Here is a 21,468-nt window from a genome sequence, read left to right as displayed (position 1 = left end):
CTGGAAGAAATAATTGGGCCCACTAACAGATGACAGGAGGCAAGAATTTTCCGCTGGGAGAGGGAAGGGAGGTGAGGTAAACGGGAGACCTAAGAGACACAGTTCAGTCCCTGGGTTTGGGAAGATACCCACTCCAGTATTCCCGCCTGGAGAATCCCATGGACAGAGGAGCCAGGCGGGCTACAGTCCATGGGGTCACAAACAATCGGACACCACTGCGACTTAACGCGCACGCAAAAATATCTTTGCTGTAACAATTCTCTAAAACAGAGCGCTGTGCCACGCTAGGAAGGGCTGCTTCCCCCACTCACTGCCCTTGAGATAGCCCTGGCGCCAAGATGAGACTGGACGACCTCTGGACCTCAAAACTGTCTGGGCACCGGGCTAGGAATCAGGGGAGGGGTCTATAGACCCGAGGAGGACGCCCTTGCCCCTGCGGGAGCCATCTGGCCCCATTCGGTCTCCACCGGGCGCCGCCAACCCCTGCCCAGAGCCTCGTTTTCCCGGCCCGCCTGGAGGGAAAGAAGTCCCCCCGCCCCGGGGCTTAAAGGAACCACCAGCAATAGAGGAAACCCCGCCGGGCCGGAAGCACCCAGAACTGCTTCCGGGCCAAGGGGGAAGGAGCCGCCATGGAACCTAGCGGGGTGGCGGGGCTGACGGGGCCGCGGGGCTGACGGGGCAGTGGGCCGGCGTCTGAAGCGGGAGAGGCGCAGCGCCGCCAGCGCCACCGGGGACACTCAGGCTGGTCCCGTCCCCGCCGCCGCCGCCGCCATGTCGGTGCTGGGCGAGTACGAGCGACACTGCGACTCCCTCAATTCGGACTTCGGGAGCGAGTCCGGGGGTGGCGGGGACTCGGGCCCGGGGCCCAGCGCCGGTCCGGTGCCGCGAGCCAGCGGCGGCGCGGCGGAGCAGGAGGAGCTGCACTACATCCCCATCCGTGTGCTGGGCCGCGGCGCCTTCGGGGAGGCCACGCTGTACCGCCGCACCGAGGTAGCGGCCCTGCTCTCCCCCGCCTCTTCCTCGCTCAGCGATCGGGTCCCGCAGGGGTGTCTGTCTTGGGGTCCTCACCGCTCCTGTACTAGGAGTTCGTAACAGCACTGGTTTTTCTAACCGGTCGTTTTTGTTTACCATGGGGACTGAGCAAAGAATTGAACCTTCTCTGAGCCTTAGTTTTCCCGTCTGTAAATTGGAGTTAGAAATAGCAACGTACCTTAAAAGTAATATTTTTTAAGATTATTTTGAGCATCGAAGGAGGATACTGTGGAGATTGTGAGTTAGAGTAGTATATGAATGGGGAGTATTGTCAAAACTTCCTCTCATGCCGTACGTCTCTCCAAGGAAGAGGTGGAGAAGTGGGGACAGCTTCAAAATTCCCACATCCGCGGCAGCTCCACTGGCTTTGCCAAATCTTTAAGCTCAGATACGAACACTCAGGGATTTTTCTTGAAGGTCATTGGTAAGATTGTAGCGTGTGGGCTTCTTCATCAGTGATGATCCAGCAGCGTTTATGCCTGGGAAATACTTCTTTCTTTTTTGGTATATTTTAAACCATTCGTTCTTAACTTCAGGAGGGATAAAGGACTTCTTTGAGGTACCTTCCCGCCTATCCATTATTGCACACATACAAATCCTTTGAAGAGATTTTTGGATTGCTGATCCCCAGTTCAGAATGTATACTGATTAAAACCTTAGAGTGGGGAGTCTACTTTCAAAATTGATCATGAACTTTGATCACTAAAGTCTTAAAACTCTAGTTTCAGAATAGTTAAGCATCAGTGTGGGGTTGCTGAAGATGAGATTCTATCAGTGATCTGTCTGCAGGTCTGGTGTGTGTTCCAAGTACTTTTAAGTCTGAAAGATGGATGAGGAGCGAGGTGGTTGCAAGATTAATGTATTATGAGTTATTGTTAGTATTCTCATGAGAATGAGATAAGCTTTGGTATTCCTATTTTTATAGTTGAAGAAACTAAGGTAGTATATTTAAGTGACTTGCTCACTTAAATTAGAAAAAAATCCTGGGCTGGAATGGAGGGTCACATCTGCTTGTCCATGCCTTTCCATGATTATTGCGTTGAACTTGATTACCAAGGTTGTTTTAAGTTAAGTCTGATTATGCTTTCCCCAGAATTGGATAGCATTATCCATAACATCAAATGTTTATTACTTTTGTGAGTTTACAGGTGTTTAATTAGAAGCAGATTTTTCCCTCAAGAAGCATATATTTCAGTGGGAAGACATGTTAGTCTTGTTAGTAACAAATAGCATTTAAGTTGTATGTGTATATAAGTGTTAAAGAATGGACAAATATTTCAGTGGAAGGGAATTAAGGGAGTGCACAGTAGAAGGTTTATTGATCTTTTGCTCAGGTTTCAAAGGCCCAGCACAGCCATCCTAAAGGACAGGGAGGGTTATTTAGGTGGGGATGCTTCTGAGCTGGGGAACAACATCAGTAAATTAGAGGTGTTATAAAATGGAGTGAATATTAGGAGCTGCAGGTAAGTCTTCATGAATAGAAGAAAACATGTGATAACATAAAATTGCAGGAGAAACAGAGTCACAGAACGTGACAGAGTAAGGAAAGTGAACTCAGAGCCCTTCAGTTCAGTTCAGTCATTCAGTCGTGTCCGACTCTTTGTGACCCCATGAACCGCAGCAGGCCAGGCCTCCCTGTCCATCGCCAACTCCCGGAGTTCACTCAAACTCATGACCATCGAGTCAGAGCCCTTAGACATGACTTATTCTTATCTAGAAAGAATAAATGAAAATCATTAGAGAAATCTACATAAAGTTAGAGGCAATTTTAACATGTCTATTTTATAAGAAATGTCAGCCATAGATAACCACTCTCCAGTTCTTTGTTTTTCCAGTAGTCTAACCATACTACAGTTCTCAGCATGATTAGCAGTCTTTCATAATGTCCCTCAATAGAAACTCTGAGATCTACCTGCATCCCATATTTTTACCTGGAATTGACATTATGTAAATTAAAGGTAGAAACAACATAACATTTTAATGCTTTCCCTAGACCTGCAGTAAATTTTGATGCTCAATTGTATGCAGAATTTTTTAAGTCTCTTCATGTTTTATTTAAAGGAGGAAAAGGAGTCAGTTTCTGCCCATCTAGGAAGTTTTCTTTCTAGGCTCAAGAGATCTGGGTGTGGATTCATTCTCTGCCAGACTCGAGGAAAGCACGATACCTCTGTTGCTGTGTTATAGGATGACTCATTGGTCGTGTGGAAGGAAGTTGATTTGACCCGACTCTCTGAGAAGGAACGTCGTGATGCCTTGAATGAGATTGTTATTCTGGCGCTGCTGCAGCATGACAACATTATTGCCTACTACAATCACTTCATGGACAATACCACCCTGCTGATTGAGCTGGAATATTGTAATGGTAAGGTAGAATTCAGTGGGACTTCCTCCAGCAAGACATTCCTTTACTTATACTTACCTTGAGGGGGAGAGAAAAATAAGATCCATATTGACAAAGAATAAGAACTTTAAATGGACTGCTGGAGTTTAAGAGAAATAGTTCAGGCCCTGAAGAGTTTTGAAGTGATCTACAAAATGAGGAGAGGGATTTTCCCCCTGTATACTCAAATTTTGCTTTGTGATGATAATTCCATCTTCAAATTATTTGTTCAGTTGAATTTTACACTCATTTTTCAAGGTTTTTTCCCTTATGAAATGACAGGCATTAGAAGCATAGCATGGTTTGACACCTGATAGTGAAATCTTGTAGGTGATATTTATTTATAATGATTTTAGCTAAAGCTGTCCTACTGAAAGGTGGTCTAAAGACCATAGCTGACTGAAAATGATTTCTTTGAACCCTTTGCTTATTTTTTAAAAAACAGCTGTATAGCCTATTTGTTAAAAAATAGACCCTGAACCCATATCCTAAGCTTCACTACTTTTTAATCTCTGTTATCTTGCACAGACTACTTCTCTGTGCCTCAGCCTCCTCATCTTAAATAAGTTTGCTAATAAGCTGTAGATCCCTCCTAGGGTTATTGTATTAAATGAATACATAAAGCCCCAGCAACTTTAACATTTCTATTTTATGAGAAAGGGAATTATTTTACAGTAGTTCTTGATATGTAGCAAATTTTTGATAGATTTTGTACTATTATCATTATTACCTAAGAGAACGCCCAAAGCCCGTTCTTGAGCTGAATGCTAAAATGGTCCAAGCATATTCTTCATTTAAATCTCTTAAGAGAAAGCTCCTAGATTTGTCATTTCTTTGCTAGATTCTTGTGTATCGTGATTGTTTTCAACCCTAAATGTATGAAATTATATTAGAGATTTTTGAAGTAGCAGAGGCCTCTTAACTTCCTTTGTGGTTAGGAGGAACTAGAACGGATGGTACATTTATTGAAACTTTTGAGTTACTAAATTGTGAAGAAGTTGTGAAACTTAACTAGGACTACAGTGTAAGTTATAGCTTCAGATAGGAAATAAAACGAACCATCATCATTTGCCGTCTGTGTTACCTGATAATAAAGAGGAGAAGGAAATTCAGACTTACTCTGAAGGAATGAGTTAGTAAAGGGAGTAATAATTGAAAGCAATCTAGAGTCTACCCTAAATTTTGGGAAACCTTTTCAGTGTGAAGTGGAAAGAAAAAGAAGTTGATGGTGATATGTACCTATCTTTGTAAAACATCGCCTCACAGGTATAACCCAAATCTTCTAATAGACTGTGGAAGTTGTTACCGAAATATTGCAGATTCCTTCAATAGGAGTTTTGGAAAAGAAAGTCATCGATTTTGAAGACTTTCAAAGTACTTGCATAAATTAGGGTACTAGAGAAATGGTCTTTATTTTTATCTTTTCTAAAAATATTGTGCTTCCTGTTTTCATACTGAATCTCTTCTATTAGGGAGGGGAATCTTTGGAGAATATTTCAGATATAGTCCTGGACAGATGGGAAGTTTTGTACCCATGTGAAGAGCTGGAAGGAAGAGGGGATATCTTTTAAAAGGAAGCAGAACAAGGTGACTTGGTGGTAAAGAATCCACCTGCCAATGCAGGAGATGTGGGTTTGATCCCTGGGTCAGGAAGACCCCTGGAGGAGGAAATCCAACCTACTCCAGTATTCTTGCCTGGAGAAGCCCATGAACAGAGGAGCCTGGCGGGATACAGTCCATGGGGTCTCAGAGTCAGACATAACTGAGCACGCACACAGTCATGCAGAATATTTTACTTGCTGTGCCACCTGTTAAAATCCCAGTAGCTTTGATCTCTGTTAAGCAATTCAAACCTGTTTCTTATTTAATTGCAGGAGGGAACCTGTATGATAAAATCCTTCGTCAGAAGGACAAGTTGTTTGAGGAAGAGGTAATTCATATTTCTGTGAAAGGAAGCTAGAATTGTATTGTGATTCTTGCATTCTGGTTCTGTATTTACTCTTCCAACAATGAAGAGTGTTTTTTTTCCTTTTGTTCATACTCCTTCCAGGCTCTGATTGATATTCATGAGAAAGGAAACCTCTAACAAGGAAGCTGTCTATAGCTGCTTCCTAAACGGTTTACCTCCACATCATGATTCTCTATGGGCTTTCTTTCCCGGTTCTATTACTGCATACTGGTATGCCCAGTTTTCTCTACCTTTGCATTCTTCCTGGATTTCTTTCCACAAGTCTGCTTCACCATACTATATTTTATAACAACATTCAAACTATTTTATGATAATCTGCTGGTTTTTTTTTTACCCCTACCACTTTTCTTTGCCTACTCAACCTACAAGCAAGAAATGTCAAGTCATGTTGAATCATAACCTCTAGTTGCAGTTTTCTTTGTTGCGTGTGTGTGTGCGTGTGTTTATTTAAATGGTATTTTTTTGTTTGTTTCCAGTCCAAGTATAATTTATCTTTTCTCTGCAGATGGTGGTATGGTACCTATTTCAGATTGTTTCAGCTGTGAGCTGTATCCATAAAGCTGGGATCCTTCATAGGTAATGAGTGAAAGAATATGTGATGGATTCTTTTCTATCAATCCAACCCCCACCTTGGGTACCTCCCATCAGCTCTATTATTTTTTTGATTAAACAGTCAAAGCTTTTCCGTTGATAATGATTTAGGAAGGAAAGAGTGAGTAATGAGGGGCGTTACCTTCGCTTCCTGAAGTTAAACTGTTTGTGATCTAGGAAGATCTCAATAGCTTAGTACTACTCAGTCATCTCTTTATTTTAGAGGTGAGTTCATTAATTCATCAGTACAGACTAGAAGGCCACTATAAAAGCTGTATTAGACTGGTTGGAATTCACAGTAAATGTTTTCTCCGAGCAATAAAATTGGCATTTGTTTTTAATTTAAGTAAAAAGCTTATTCATTGTTTTACAATTAATTATGCAGTTTTACCAGATCTTGACCAGGGAGAAACAGCTTTCTATTCACTTCTAGCTATAGGAGAGAACCTTTATAAGAACATTTCCACTTCATTATACCCTTAAATGAGTCATGGACTACTGCTAGAGATTAATATTAATACACTAGTTTTCTTTTTTATTGGTTTGTCCATTTAACATATAGTTCTTGATAGTTGTTGAGTGGCTACAGTTGTATATTGTTTTATTTTTGAAAATTATCAAAAATATTGTTCTGATTTTTTCACATCTTTCAATAAAGGAAGGCACAGTGTGAACCAGGCACAGTTTATTTGTGTTACACATGGTCGGTTCATCTTTAGAAAGATAGCTGGTGATTTTATTTAGGTGATCTGTATTGGCCGATGTGCTTCTCTTGCCTTAACAGATTTGAAACTTTGACACAACTCAGTGTTAAAATTGCCTGGATATCACTTAATTCAAGGCACCAGTGGTAATTGAAGAGGCAGTGCACCTTATAGGAATTACTTAGGGCACTTTTTATTTTTTTTAATCTGACCTTTCAACTTTTTCTAATAACTTCAGTTTTGGGGGGGAAGTGCCTGTGCTGTGAATCCCTGGAGGATGAAGTAATTCTCTGCCTCTACTTCCCCAAGTTCCCTTCTCAGTGTTAAAATGTATGAGAAAGTAATGAACACTCTTTTGGATCCTATAACAGCCTGAACAGTGGTAACACACTCTTTTATTTTGTACTAATCTTGGGTGGGAAGGTAGATGAGATAAAACAGTTTAGTGTATGGGTTTAATATACAGCATTTTTTTCCCAGGGATATAAAGACATTAAATATTTTTCTGACCAAGGCAAACCTGATAAAACTTGGAGATTACGGCCTAGCAAAGAAACTGAATTCTGAGTATTCCATGGCTGAGACGGTAAGTATGTGTTATCATTAACTTAGTTGGGCTTTTTTTATTTTTTAATTTTTTTTTTAAATTTGGTGGTGCCATACAGCATGAGGGACTTTAAGTAAAGTCCTAATAACCATTGGACCACCAGGGAATTCCCCCTTGACTTTTTTTTTTCTTTTCCTTTCTTGCATCTTGAGATATAACTATACCCCCTAAATCTTGCATGCTTTTTCTCGATGTTTTTGCAAGTTCTTCATACTTATAAAGCAAGTCTTTTATAAGTCATGCTTATAAAAGGAGTCTTTTTCCTAGACCCACTAACAGGTATTTACCTGCTCAGGTGTTTTTAAGAGCCATTGTCCGTATAACAGCTCAAACATCATTGCCCTTTCCAACCCTAACTAAAGACATTTCTAAAAGCAATAAAATGCTTTACCATTTTTTCCAGCTTAGGATCTTTAGTAGATCTCACTTTATCTCTCTTTTAATGTTTTGAGCTTCGAATGTTAGACGTCTCTTGTTGTGTTTCCTTTGAATTTTTTCTGGTTCAGAAACCCTGTATTACAAAAATAAAGGCTGATGCCCAAAAAACAATCTCACCCTTAATATACACAGTCTGCACCACAGGGCTCCCTTCTCACCTGATCCTATGAAAGACCATTGGTAAGGAGTAGACATAAATTGATCTCTGATGATAGTGAGCTGATCCTTTTAGGACTTATAAAACCCAATTATTACTCTTCTGGTTTCACAGTGCTCTGTCAGAACTTGAAAATGTAAGTTACTAATATTAATTTTGTCCTGATTTTTTTTAATAATATTGAGATATCCCTGCAAGCAAGCTAGAAACATCCAAGGATACGGATAGCCAGGGTTGGGAGTCTGCTTCAGGGACTCAGTCTGCTTGTATGATGTTGCTGTATTGAGTTTCTGAGGAAGTAGTCATGCCCTTGCATGGATTTTTCTCATTAAGAATAACCCAATAAAATAAATGCCATGTAAGCCGTCTGAAAATTGCTTTGCTTTCCTTATTAAAGATGGCTGTCAGTGTTATTAGAATTTCTTGGGTACTCATTGTCTCTCATCTTGGGAGAGACATGACCTGCATTCAGGACATTTATTTCCTTCCAACACATTCTTGAACTCAGAAGATCTTTTTGAATTTGGAAGAAGTTCACTATGTTAGTGTTACAGATGTTAAATTGAGTTGTTCACAGAGTTTCACTACTGTGTGTTTAGTTAGAACTTTTAAACCCCTTTATTCAGTTACCATCTCCTGCTGCCCGTTTTTGTATTTTTTTTTTTTTCCATTGGTGAACTTTTACCAAGTATGCTTTTTTCAAGCCTCTGAAGTCTTCAGTGGTCCTTGAATGCCTAAATCTTCTGTGATCCAGGAATCACAGAGCTGTTCTGCCTCCCAAGTTACCACAGGTCTTCACCACAGAGATTGTCTCTTTATAACTGGCCCAGGACATTTGATATGAATAAGATTTCTCCCCAGAGTGGCATCAGCTCAGAATGATGATGGGATATGCCGTTTGATAGGAATGTTTTGGGATATGCTGATGAATGTTCTATAGGTATCACTAACTCCTGGGAAATTTAATTTAGTTGTTAAAATATTAATATAGTTAGCTCAGAAAAGAAGTTAATTTTTGATTGCTTTCTTTGTTGTTCAGCTTGTGGGAACGCCGTATTATATGTCTCCAGAGCTCTGCCAAGGAGTAAAATACAATTTCAAGTCTGATATCTGGGCAGTAGGCTGTGTCATTTTTGAATTACTTACACTGAAGAGAACATTTGATGCTACAGTAAGTTGATCCCTACATTGTCCTTGTAAGTGGTACAACTTGGTTGAGAGAATCAACTTCATTTATCCCTGAGCTTCTGACTTCTTGAACAGAAATCAACTGTAGGCAAAATAATAACCAGTGTTCAGGCACTGGCTTAGTAGTATATTGTAAAGTACTACAGACAAGATTTATTACCAACTTGAATTCCCCATTGAAAAATAATCAAGTAGTTTGAGCATGCCTTGAATCCATTGACTATAATTTTAAAACTGACTCTAGGATCGACTGTCTGATGCAGCAGTTTGGGTAAGCCATTTCATTTCTTATACTTCAGCTGCATCGTTTTAGAAAAGCTAAGGCAAATTATATAATACTCATTAAAGTGTTTTGGTCTTTTTTATGAAAGATTACACACTGACTCTTAGTTTTACTAAAAACTTACTGTTTTATAAACAACAAATACCTCTAAGTCTCTTTTCTTCTTAAAGCCTAGTGTTAAGCAGTGCTTCTCAAGCTTTAATATACATAGGAAATCACCTGGGCATCTTGTTAAAATGCAGACTCTGTTTTAGTGTGTCTGGATCTAGTCCTAGTATTCTACATTTCTGACAGACTCTCAGATGATCTGATGCTTGTTCATGGACCACAGTTTGAGTAGCACAAGTGGATTCACATCCAGTATCCTCTACAAACCAGAAAACTTAGGCAAATCACCTCATCTCTTTGATTCTCTATTTTGTCAATAACAAGGGAAAAGATACATATTCCCCTTATAGAACTGCTCTTTAATGTATATGAAAATGCGAATTAAGATAATGCAAAGTTCTTTGGCCGTTTATGAGACGTGTTTATTTTTCTAAGTCCTGAAGTTTATTTTCTTAAATAATATAGTGGAAGGAAAATGAGTTTTGGAGTCAAACAGACTTTGGTTGGAATTACAGCTCCATTTTTTTTTACTGTTTGTGTAGTCTTGGGCAGGTTACTTTACATCTCTGAATTGGTGATGATAACCTTGTGTGGTGTTTACAAGAGTTAAAAAACATATGTGCAACTTATGTTACATAGTGATCTTCAGTAAAGGTGGTGGTGGCATTGTTATAATAATTTCTTATCACTGTCAACTTATTATTCACTGCCTTGTCTTTTGCAGCAGAGTATCACCTGACCATTATTAGGATATATAAATCAGGAGGCAAAATAGTTGGCAAAGGAGATACTTAAAGCCAAGAAGCATAGCTAACTTTGCTTTCCTTTTTCTTGGGAGTCATTTGAGGGGTCAGATTATGATATACTCTGAATATTATTCTGTTGGTCATGTAGTCATACCTCCGTGTTGGCCAGTTGGTTTCGTTCTCTCTGATAGTAGTAGTGAAATATACTGATAGTTGTAAAAAGAAGTCAGACCTCATTTACAGCTATTGCCATTTCTTTATATGATAATCACAGACATCTCAAAGCCCCTACTGGTAGATTGTAATGCCATCTTTATATAACCAAGGACAATACAATAATCATTTTCTCATAGAATCCACTCAACTTGTGTGTGAAGATTGTACAAGGCATCCGGGCCATGGAAGTTGATTCTAGCCAGTACTCTTTGGAACTGATCCAAATGGTCCATGCATGCCTTGACCAGGTAAGTGTGATTTGCATATTGATTTCAGTTCACTGTTTTCCCTTCCAGCCTTAGTGTCTGGAATATGGCACAGAGGAACTTGCACAAAACCACATCCACGCCCCCAGGGTAGGATGTATTTGTGGCTGTATTCAGGTGAATGAAAAGTGAAAGTGTCAGTCGTGTCTGCCTCTTTGTGAACACATGGCCTGTAGCCCACCAGGCTCCTGTGTCCATGGACTTCTCCAGGCCAGAATACTGGAGCAGGTAGCCATTCCCTTTTCCAGAGGATCTTCCCAACCCAGGGACCAAACCCGGGTCTCTTGCATTGCAGGCAGGTTCTTTACCATCTGAGCCACCAAAGAAGTCCATTCAGATGAATAGGCATTGGCAATTCATGCGAGCTGTGTGCTTCAGCCAACAAGTTCTTCCTTTATTAGTTTGTGAAATTGTGCTCCATTTTTTATAATCAAGATTAATTTTTATAAACTGTATAAAATAAGAGGTAGTTTAGAATTCCTGAGGTACAGAATGTATATAGTTCTAAATGTCACAGTGGCCTTGCAGTGTAGCTCTAGGTCAGTATTATTCAGAGGTAGTCCAGGAACCACAGGTGTGAGAATCGCCAGGGGGTGGGCAAGTTTTACAAGAAGATGAAGATTCTTGGGCCCTACACCAGACGTTCTGAATCAGAATTTCTGTGAATAAAGCCCAGAAATCTTTATTTGTAACAGGTACTCCAGGAGATTCTTATGTTTTATATATATTGAAATTTGAGAACCACTGCCCTAACAGTTAAAACCAGTGAGGAAGGTGGATTCTCATTCTCACATGTAAGTGCTGATGGTAATGAGCATGAAGCATAGAATGTGACATAACAGGTTTTTAAAATAAAAAGGATGATATATAGTGGTCTCTGAATAGCAAACCTACAGCCTTCTAAGAAAAAGTAAAATGCCTCTTTAGATCCCATTTTGCCCATTTCCTTTAAGTTAAAACTAACCCTTTGGTACTTTTTAGGATCCTGAGCAGAGACCCACTGCAGATGAACTTCTGGATAGACCCCTTCTCAGGAAACGCAGAAGGTAAAGAACAAAGAAGTCGCTGCATTGTCTTTCTGTAGATGGTCAACTGACTATATAGGCCTGACCAGAGTACCGCAGAGAGAGGGTGATGTTCCCTGACCTGGTCACTCTGATGCTATTTTCTTCCAGCATCTCCGTTTTCATCACTCGGCTTCGACCTCCTTCGCCCCTGCTAGTTTGTTCTGAATCAATCCTGATGAGGCTCTAGACCCCCCATCTTCTGTGAGTTCTACTCTAGAGTTTGGGCATGAGAGTGTAGTAATTAAGAGAGGAGGGCTATGGACTCAGTCATCCTTATGTTTGTATCTGAGTTCTGTCACTGTCTTTGTCAAGTTATTTAACATCTCTGACCCTTAGTTTTCTTCTCTATGAAGTGAGGTAGGCTGAGGATTGAAGGAGGCAATGCATATAAAGGGCTCACCCCCGGGCCCGGCACAAGGTGCTCAACAGTTGTTGGATAGGAGTGTAGGATTGGACTGGGCCGTAGCTTTTTAGTGCACTTGTTTAGATGGTAGGTTGTAATCGGAGGGGTCCTCTTCAGATACCTTTTGCCCATTTCCCATAGTCAAGTTTGACTGATTCCTGACAGGTTATTTTCTGAGATTTATTCAGTATTAGAGGTCTCTAGAGGTAGAAGGAAGGCCCTTTATCCCTCACTTTTCGTAGGAGGCTTCAAACCCTAGCTCAAAGGAAAAGATGTTCTTTATGCTTCTTAAGTGTCCTAGTCTCTGTTTCATCCTCTTACACTATTTTTGCCTTACTACCCTTCCTCCTTCTGCCAGTTCTTTGTGAATCTTCCCAACATTCAAACCTGTACTGTGTTCTTTTTCAAGTCTTGCCCTTGGATGCTTTAAGTGTATAGCTAATTCCATAATCTCTGTTCTTCAGTATAAAGGTCAGTACCTTTATTCTGTTGTGTTAAATTGATCTTATCTGGTTTTCCAGTTGATCTCTAGCCAGTGTTTTAGTGCCTAGAATTACATATAACACTCCAGATGCAGCACTGTAACCTCTCATTTATGTTGTATTCATATTCAGGCAGTCACCCTTTAGGGCTGGGTAGGCATATTTAAATTCTTTTATCTGGCTTATTTTCTAACAGTATAATCACTGTTTAAATCACTTATTTAAATATCTCCATTGATAATTTTTAATTGCCATTTTTATTGAGATAATTGGAGATTTACAGATAGTACTTCCTTAGAACTTTGTTCTTTGATGGAAAAACATAAGACAGAGCTTTCCAGATAAAGCACAGACACAGAGAATTGTGAAAATATTCAGGAAGCACTAAGTCCTGTTTGGCTACACTAGCGGTTTTAGACCTGGCATTCTCAATAGCAACAGCACTAGAACTTTGAAAAATTACTGGTACTTAAGCACCACCCCAGGTCTTCAGGTGTAATTGGTTTAGGCAGAATGGGAATGCTGAGCTGAAACATCGGAACTGATGGAAGGAACCCTGGAAAAGTAGGTGGAGATCTTGAATGCCAGATGAAGGAATTTGTGCTGTATTCAGGGAATTGTATGGAAGTGTTGGATATTTGAGAGGGCGGTTCATGTGATGAAAGATGGAACCTTAGGAAAAGTTATTTAGCAATACTAATATCAGTGTTAAGTCAGTGCAGGACTGAATAAAGTGGATTGAAACTTTGGTGAGACCAATTAGGTGCTACTACAGCCTAGTTGGACAGTTGTATGGCTGTGAGAATTGGACCATAAAGAAAGCTGAGCACTGAAGAATTGCAGCTTTTGAACTGTGGTGTTGGAGAAGATTCTTGAGAGTCCCTTGGACTGCAAGGAGATCAAACCAGTCAATCTTATAGGAAATCAGTTCTATATATTCATTAGAAGGACTGATGCTGAAGCTGAAGCTCCAGTACTTTGGCCACCTGATGCAAAGAACTGACTCATTGGAAAAGACCCTGATGCTGGGGTTGAAGGATTGAAAGGTTGAAAGATTGAAGGCAGGAGGAGAAAGGGATAATAGAGGGTCAGATGGTTGGATGGCCTCACTGACTCGATGGACATGAGTTTAAGCAAGCTCCAGGAGTTGCTGATGGACAGGGAAGCCTAGCGTGCTGTAGTCCGTGGGGTTGCAAAGAGCTGGACACGACTGAACTGAACTGAACGGCCCAGTTGGGAAGTAAAGTTGCCCAGAGTTACGGTGGTGAGACTGGGAAGGACAGGTGAGGATAAAGGGCACTGTACAAGTAGAAACTGTAGAATTTGAATATTGAAGAAAAGAAGACAGCTGAATCCAAAATCGTTGACGTTTTAAGCCTAATTCACTGAGAGGATTGAAGGTGCCAGTTACAGAATGAGGAGAGTCAGAAAGAAAACCTTTATCGGGAGAAAGTTAATGAGCTGAGCTTTAGCAGTGTTGAGTTTAGGGAGTCACTGGGCTAGATGGAGATGTTAGCAGGTTCCTAAAATGTGCATCAGAAAGAAGTTCTCAAGGCTCTGTGGTACAGCCTAGAACATTCCTCAGAGATAGAAAACAAATGACCCCAGACTGCTGGCCTCATTGTGGTTAATGAATTGTCTAATGCTAGGCCTATGTAACTGTTTGAGTTGTATCGAAGTACTTTGCTAAAAGTATTATAGCATCGTGTGAGGCATATGGTTTACAGAAGATTAAGTCTGTGGAAGGTTTTAAAGAGACACTGGTGCAATATAGAACCTGTTATTTCTCTCATGTATCTTTGCTTTTCTTTTGGTAGAGAGATGGAGGAAAAAGTCACACTGCTTAATGCACCTACAAAGAGACCAAGGTAATGCTCAGGAGACTCTTGAAAAAAGTAATATATCTTAAATTACCACCAGGGGGGTCTTTCTTTCTTGGGTCTGGACATTGTTTGATCCCAGTTGGAAGCCTTTGGCATCCTTTCAGAAGCCCAGCATCCATTTAAATATCAAATAGTCATTTCAGAGGAAAAGAAAGCTGTAATTTCACCCTTTTGCCAAAGTGGACATCATTATCGTGATGAATGTTGAAAAGTTGAAAAGTGTAGGTGTTACGGGTCAGACTAGTATCTGATCTGGCTGGGCTGTGATGAAGCCCTGAGGCAAGAATTGCAAAGCCTGCCATGATAGAGGGTTGGAATAAGTTGTCGAGAAAGAACATACTTTCTCATACCATAATTGGCAGTTCTACTCAGGGAACAGACTGAAAGCATTTTTCTTTGATATAATTTTTATGTTAAATGTGCCTTTGTTCTGGGGGTTGTTGGCAGGTCAAGCACTGTGACTGAAGCACCCATTGCTGTGGTAACATCCCGAACAAGTGAAGTCTATGTCTGGGGTGGTGGGAAATCCACTCCCCAGAAACTGGATGTCATCAAGAGTGGCTGTAGTGCCCGGCAGGTGTGTGCAGGGAATACCCACTTTGCTGTGGTCACAGTGGAGAAGGAGCTATACACTTGGGTGGTAAGTGAAAGCTACATCCTTCAGAACAATGACGTGCACCTCACTGGGCCCAGGATGTATAAGAATTTTGTTGGTTGAGTGTGTGCTGCAGAAGTGGCAGCATAATAAGCTCTTTTGAGAGGAGGGATTTTTTCTGTTTAGTTCACTGATGTATCCCAAGTGCCTGGTACATGTTAGATCGCTTTTAAGTGTTTTTTGAATGAATGAATGAAAAAGAGCGAGAGAAGGAGAGAAAGAACTAAAAGGCCCGGACTCAGGAGACTGGATTCTCATTTACAGATGGGTGACTTCAGAAAGTCACTTGTTTACTCTGTTCTATTACCATGCATTTCAGAGCAACTTACATCTGTGAAGTAGCTTTGTAAATAAATGAAGTAGTGTACCATGTCAGGAAAATTCTAAGACCTCCATCAGTGATTGAATATGATATATCTTGAGTAGAATTTTCCTTTGTTCCCCTCTAGATTCTACCTTCTCTCTCACCTTGAACATACTGCATATTTTTGCTGTCTCTTTTCTTATCTCCTACTCATTCCTCATTCACCTGCCAGTCAATTGAAACTACTGTTGACAAAATGACCTCTAAATTATAAAAACAAAACAGATAGGTGCCCTTGAGTCCTTGCTTGACCTCTAGTATTAATATATTGGTCACTTTTCCTTCTTGCAGGAAGCCTTGTCCTCCCTTGGCTTCCACGGGAGCATGTTCTCTTGGCTTCCCTCCTGTCTCTTCAGCTGTGCCTTCTTAGGCTCACTTCATGCTGCTTTTTCATTACCCAACGTGTCTTAGAACCTCAGTTCTTCCCACTCTTCCTCCTTCTGGAGGGAGCTCATTTTTTCCAGTTGTTTCAGCTAAGTTCTCCAAGAGGACAGGCTTTATCCCCAGCATGTGACAGAGTAGACACTCAACTATTGGTTGAGAGAAAGAATGAGTGATTTGACCTCTGTTACAGAGTTTTAGCTTGCTGTTATTTCCAAAAATCCTCTCACTTGAAGACTAGCTTCTGGGGGTACTTCTAGAGGTAGAGTGAAATTAGTGCCTTAAAAAACATTTATAGAAGGCCTTACAGTTGAGCTATTATATGGGAAGCATGTCTCACCTCTCTAAAACTGCTGGGAAATCATTTAGGACTATTGTCAGTGCCTTCTAGCAGCCTCTTTGATGCATCCAGAGTCCTTATGACTCGCGTATTTCAGGGAGTGAAAGATGCTGTTGTGTCCAACTCTTTGCGACCCCATGGACTATACAGTCCATGAAATTCTCCAGGCCAGAATACTGGGATGGGTAGTTTTTCCCTTCTCCAGAGGATCTTCCCAACCTAGGGATCGAACCCAGGTCTCCCACATTGCAGGCAGATTCTTTACCAGCTGAGCAGCAAGGGAAACCCCCCTGTGACCAAAATTTGTAAAAACTTTTGTAAGGATTTCCAAGAGTCTGTCCTATAGGAAAAATCAAGCTAAACTATGTAAAGACATTGTTTTCATCATCACCCATAATTAGTTTACCTTAGACTTGAAGAAAAAAGACAGAATTGGGAATGTGTCCTTTTAAGTCCTAATAAGATATTTTAAAAATCTTTATCTGTTGGCAGGGGATTTTTACTATCTGTCATTAAAAGATTTAATGCCCTTTAAGTACCTTTTTGTTATGTTTTCATTTCTTAATTATCAGCTGATTCTTTTTCCTACTGTTTTTCTTGATAAGAAGTGATGTTAAAGATTTGCTTTCGCATAAAAAGTTTAAAACTTCACAAGACCTGTTTATTTCACAGAACATGCAAGGGGGTACTAAACTCCATGGTCAGCTGGGCCATGGTGACAAAGCCTCCTACCGACAGCCAAAGCACGTAGAAAAGTTGCAAGGCAAAGCTATCCGTCAGGTGTCATGTGGTGATGATTTCACTGTCTGTGTAACAGGTAAGCCAGCAGCAGAAGGCACCCAGGTGCATTTCAGGTGGAGTGTTGTACTTAATTCTATGCAGTTTTAGCTGGGATTTTACACAAAAGACAAGATTCCAAAGAACCAAAGACAGTGAGCAAATAAACACTTTAATAGCAACATGCCCAACTTGATATAGCATTACAGGAGTAATGAGCAAGGAGAAAGCAGGTGGGTAACAGAAGAGGTGGGACTAGGAGAAATATACTGTCTGTCCCATGTGGGGCTGGGGAGGAATAACCTCATTATCTAGTCAGGTGTAGATAACACTAAATCAAGAGTCAGGAGCTAAAATTTAGTTTTGGTCTTACCATTACTCACTTTATGATTGCTTGGTGCTTCCTTTTTTCTCTGTAAAATAGGCTTAAAATTTTAAGCCTTTTTAACACGATCATCCCACCATTTTTTTAAAAAACTGTTACATAACAGTATGCATGACCCTCTAAATATAAAGAACTCTAGGCTTCATAGACAGTCTGTCAGATTTCTCTGCTGCAGTCATCTGATATGAATGAGCTCAGTGTCTGAGGTCGTCCTCGTTCCAGTCCTGTCCAGCTTTCTCATTAGACAAAACAAGTAATTCATTTAGTGGGTTCTGCTTTCCTTCCTCTCACAGATGAAGGTCAGCTCTATGCCTTTGGATCTGACTATTACGGCTGCATGGGGGTGGACAAGGTTGCTGGTGCTGAAGTCCTAGAACCCATGCAGCTGGACTTCTTCCTGAGCAATCCAGTGGAGCAGGTCTCCTGTGGAGATAATCATGTGGTGGTTTTGACACGAAACAAAGAAGTCTACTCTTGGGGCTGTGGTGAATATGGTAGGTGTTGCCTTGACTCTCTCCACTTATTCCCAGGGGCACAGCCTGACTTCAAGCTTATGCACCTCTAAATATGTCATGTAGCCTCTATTTAAGTGTTAATTTAGTAAAAGAGTATCTTATGGAACATTTTCATTGGGACAGGAGCCCTCACATTATTGATTTTCTTTCTCATTTGTGTCTCAGGACGCCTGGGTTTGGATTCAGAAGAGGATTACTATACACCACAAAAGGTAAAATCAAAGGCAGCTGCTTCTTAGCCTGTCTAGGTCACACAGCCTTCAGTAATAAGTCCTCCTTCCCTGCCACCTCCTATCAAGGGGTTTTCTTTCTGAAATATTCCCTATCTGGGAGATTGACAATCCAGGATTCCTAATTTAGCACTCTGTGGTCTTGTCATCTGACTAAATCATGAAAAGTTGAGAAATGATGTAGCCACTCTGGACACTCGAGTCACAGCTTGCTCATCAGTGAGCACTGAAATTAGCATATACAGTGAAAAAGTCACATCAAGCTAAACACACCCTGCGTGGAAAGATGCTAGAAAGCAATATGCTATCCTTTCACCTGGCACAGCCATTTCCCTTCCTCCTTCCACAACTGGACACCAGATGAAGTAGTTGTTTGTATTTAGGGGTCATAGTGTATGAAGCATAATACCTAATTCCTCAGCACTGTGGAAGCAGGCACTGCCAGAGCCGGCATGGGAGTGGAAACCAGCTGAGTGAGAGCATGGCCATGTTCCCACCCTGGGACACAGGCTCACCCATGGGAAGGCTGACTGTAATCAGCTATACTATTCACTATTAAAGATGTTTATTTACATTTTAAAAATTAACTAATTTATCTGTGGGACCATTCCCACTGAGTAGAATTCATAGCTATTCCTCTTCACCTGAAAAGGCTCTAGTATTGTTAGAAGGTTTGAGCTTTCAGGTTTCACAGGTACACCCATCATGTCCCCCACCATTCTCCAGCCCTGTCTAGTTAGCTGCAGAGGGATATGAGCCTTCAGACATCTTGGCTGCTGCCTCAATCCTTGGTCACCTCACTTATTGTATGACTGGGATTCCACAGGTCTGAGCTCTTCTGTAACCATCATGGGATGTTGTATCTCAGAGCACTAAATCAGTAATAGATTGAAGCTTCTCCTTCCTCGGTGTTTTCTGAGAAGTGTTCCTAAGTAATAACTAAGTTCCTGTTGCTAAAACTTGGACACAAGCTATCTGTTTAGCCGACCTGCAGTTGCCTCTTTATTATAAAACTTAAGCTCCTCATTGAAAACAGTAGCCTCTAAGCTGCTGGGCAAATCTGACGAGAATAGAACTTCCCTGTAGTCATTCTGCTAAATGCAGGACATCACAGTTTTGAAAGAATTTGAGGATTTTTTCCTAATACAAGTTATGTTGGGGAGATTTTTTTTTTTCTAATTTGTTTTTTTCTTGCAGGTGGATGTTCCCAAGGCCTTAATTATTGTCGCGGTTCAATGTGGCTGTGATGGGACTTTTCTGCTGACCCAGTCAGGCAAAGTATTAGCCTGTGGACTCAATGAGTTCAACAAACTGGGTCTGAATCAGTGCATGTCTGGAATCATCAACCATGAAGTGAGTACCCCATTTGGTATCCTAAATAAATCATCAGAACCTCTCTAGGTTGAAATTTCTTTGGAAATGCCATTATTGGTTTGTGACCACTTAAGAATAAAGTGAGGATCTCCACAGATACTATGTCCAGCAAAGGTAGCCAGCCACAAAAGAGTACATACTATATGATACCCATTATTTGAAGTTTGTGTGTGCTAAGTCTATTTAATCGTGTCTCTTTGCGACCCCATGGACTGTAGCCCACCAGATTCCTCTGTCCATGAGCTTCTTCAGGCAAGAATACTGGAATGGATTGCCATGCGCTCCCCCAGGGTATCTTCCTGACTCAGGGATCAAACCCACATCTCTGACATCTCCTGAATTAGCCGGCAGGTTCTTTACCACTAGTGCCACCTAGAAAGCCCACTGATGCCCATTGTTTGAAGTTTAAAGGCAAAATTAACTTATGGCAGAAGTCAAAATAGTGGTTACTTCTGGGAGGAGGGGTATAGGCATTAACAGGAAAGATAGGAGAGACCCTAGGATGGTGGCAGTGGCCTGTATCTGGGTAGTTTTTATGTTTATATACCTATAGAAAAATATATCAAGCTGTACAGTATTGTACAGTACATTATACCTCAATAAATTAGTTGATTATAAACAATCAAGTGATGGAAATCAGGTTCTACCTTGTCCCTGAAATATAAACACAAGAAAATTAACATTATGAAAAGAAACATTTTTCCATGTATCAACTCCCAGGAGAGTTTTTAAGATTACTTTCAAATCACTGATCCTATACAGGCTTATTAAATGTAATTACTATTACCTCCTTCAAGCATGTCATAAAATACACCTTTAATATTAAGCCCTAGTCCTCTCTTTGTGGTAGTATGAGTTTTCTTCCTTTTCTAAAGAATCGTATTAAGAGACAAGTTTGCTGACTCAGTGGAAAAGAATGGAATTAATTTTAAGCAATCTGTTTTAAAGTAGTGATTGTGAAATGGGAGAGTACAAATTTGGAGCAAGTCTTGGGAGGGTGTCTATGTAGTTTGAAAAGATATTCAGAATTAACATTACTTGATTTGGGTTTTGTTACTGCATTGTATTGTGAAATGTTAAACTTACATGACAAGATTTATTTTTATGCTAATCTAAGGGGATGTGGGTTTTAACAGGTTGAGAACTTTGTAGGTAAAATTAGGTCACAGTAAAGTGATAGCTTAATAAGCTAGAGAGTCTTCAAGATTCTTTAATTCCTTGCCCTCCTTTTTTTAGCTATGCACAGTGTATAACCAAGACAAATGTCAATGATTCTGTCTTTATATAGATGCCTTCTGGGATGGAGAGTTCATGTTTTGCATACCCTAATTTAGGAATTTAAAACTTCCATTGTCAGAAAGTCCAGTCTCATACTAAATTCTCTGATTACATATTGAACTTATTTCTTTTTTTATTCTGTTGGAGATGAAAAGTTACCTAGTACCTTCTTAATAACATGATTTGCTTGAAAGTCCTTTTGGTCACCCTGACAATATTTTCAGCCTATTTTCCCTCCATTTTTTACCTCATGAGTCTTTGCTTATCTTGTTCCAGGCATACCACGAAGTTCCCTACACCACCTCCTTTACCTTGGCCAAACAGTTGTCCTTTTATAAGATCCGTACAATCGCCCCAGGCAAGACTCACACTGCTGCTCTTGATGGTGAGTTGATTTACAACTGTGTGCACAGGCCTTAGAATTTCAGGTTCTTTATTTATCAAGTAGTAGCTCTTAACTAAATGTATTCTCCTTATTTCCCCCCATCATCAAGTATTATCTTGTTAACATCTTGGGTGTTCAAGTAAATGTTTTGTTGGTAATCATTACAAATGTATAATCAATACATTTCTTAAGGAAAATGCCATACCTGTAATTTCTGGCAAATACTGTCTCTAATTAGCACCATCTATAAGTTTTCTAAGTTAA

General features: G+C 40.4%; 1 protein-coding gene across 1 annotated transcript in view; it reads left to right on the top strand.

The window, feature by feature from the left end:
- The first annotated feature begins 771 nt into the window (after window positions 1-771).
- The window catches only part of NEK9 (NIMA related kinase 9), a 35,173-nt gene continuing 14,476 nt past the window's right edge, over window positions 772-21,468 (top strand). The window contains exons 1-15 of the mRNA NM_001206060.1: window positions 772-990; window positions 3,217-3,394; window positions 5,287-5,342; window positions 5,887-5,957; window positions 7,157-7,262; window positions 8,918-9,049; window positions 10,557-10,667; window positions 11,667-11,731; window positions 14,455-14,505; window positions 14,968-15,160; window positions 16,933-17,077; window positions 17,716-17,916; window positions 18,103-18,149; window positions 19,365-19,520; window positions 21,096-21,204. Of these exons, the coding sequence (NP_001192989.1) occupies window positions 772-990; window positions 3,217-3,394; window positions 5,287-5,342; window positions 5,887-5,957; window positions 7,157-7,262; window positions 8,918-9,049; window positions 10,557-10,667; window positions 11,667-11,731; window positions 14,455-14,505; window positions 14,968-15,160; window positions 16,933-17,077; window positions 17,716-17,916; window positions 18,103-18,149; window positions 19,365-19,520; window positions 21,096-21,204 (1,840 nt within the window). The remainder of the gene's footprint in view (window positions 991-3,216; window positions 3,395-5,286; window positions 5,343-5,886; window positions 5,958-7,156; window positions 7,263-8,917; window positions 9,050-10,556; window positions 10,668-11,666; window positions 11,732-14,454; window positions 14,506-14,967; window positions 15,161-16,932; window positions 17,078-17,715; window positions 17,917-18,102; window positions 18,150-19,364; window positions 19,521-21,095; window positions 21,205-21,468) is intronic.

Source organism: Bos taurus, chromosome 10, assembly GCF_002263795.3.
Source record: "Bos taurus isolate L1 Dominette 01449 registration number 42190680 breed Hereford chromosome 10, ARS-UCD2.0, whole genome shotgun sequence".
Lineage (NCBI taxonomy): Eukaryota > Metazoa > Chordata > Mammalia > Artiodactyla > Bovidae > Bos > Bos taurus.
This window is presented reverse-complemented; position numbering and strand designations above follow the sequence as displayed.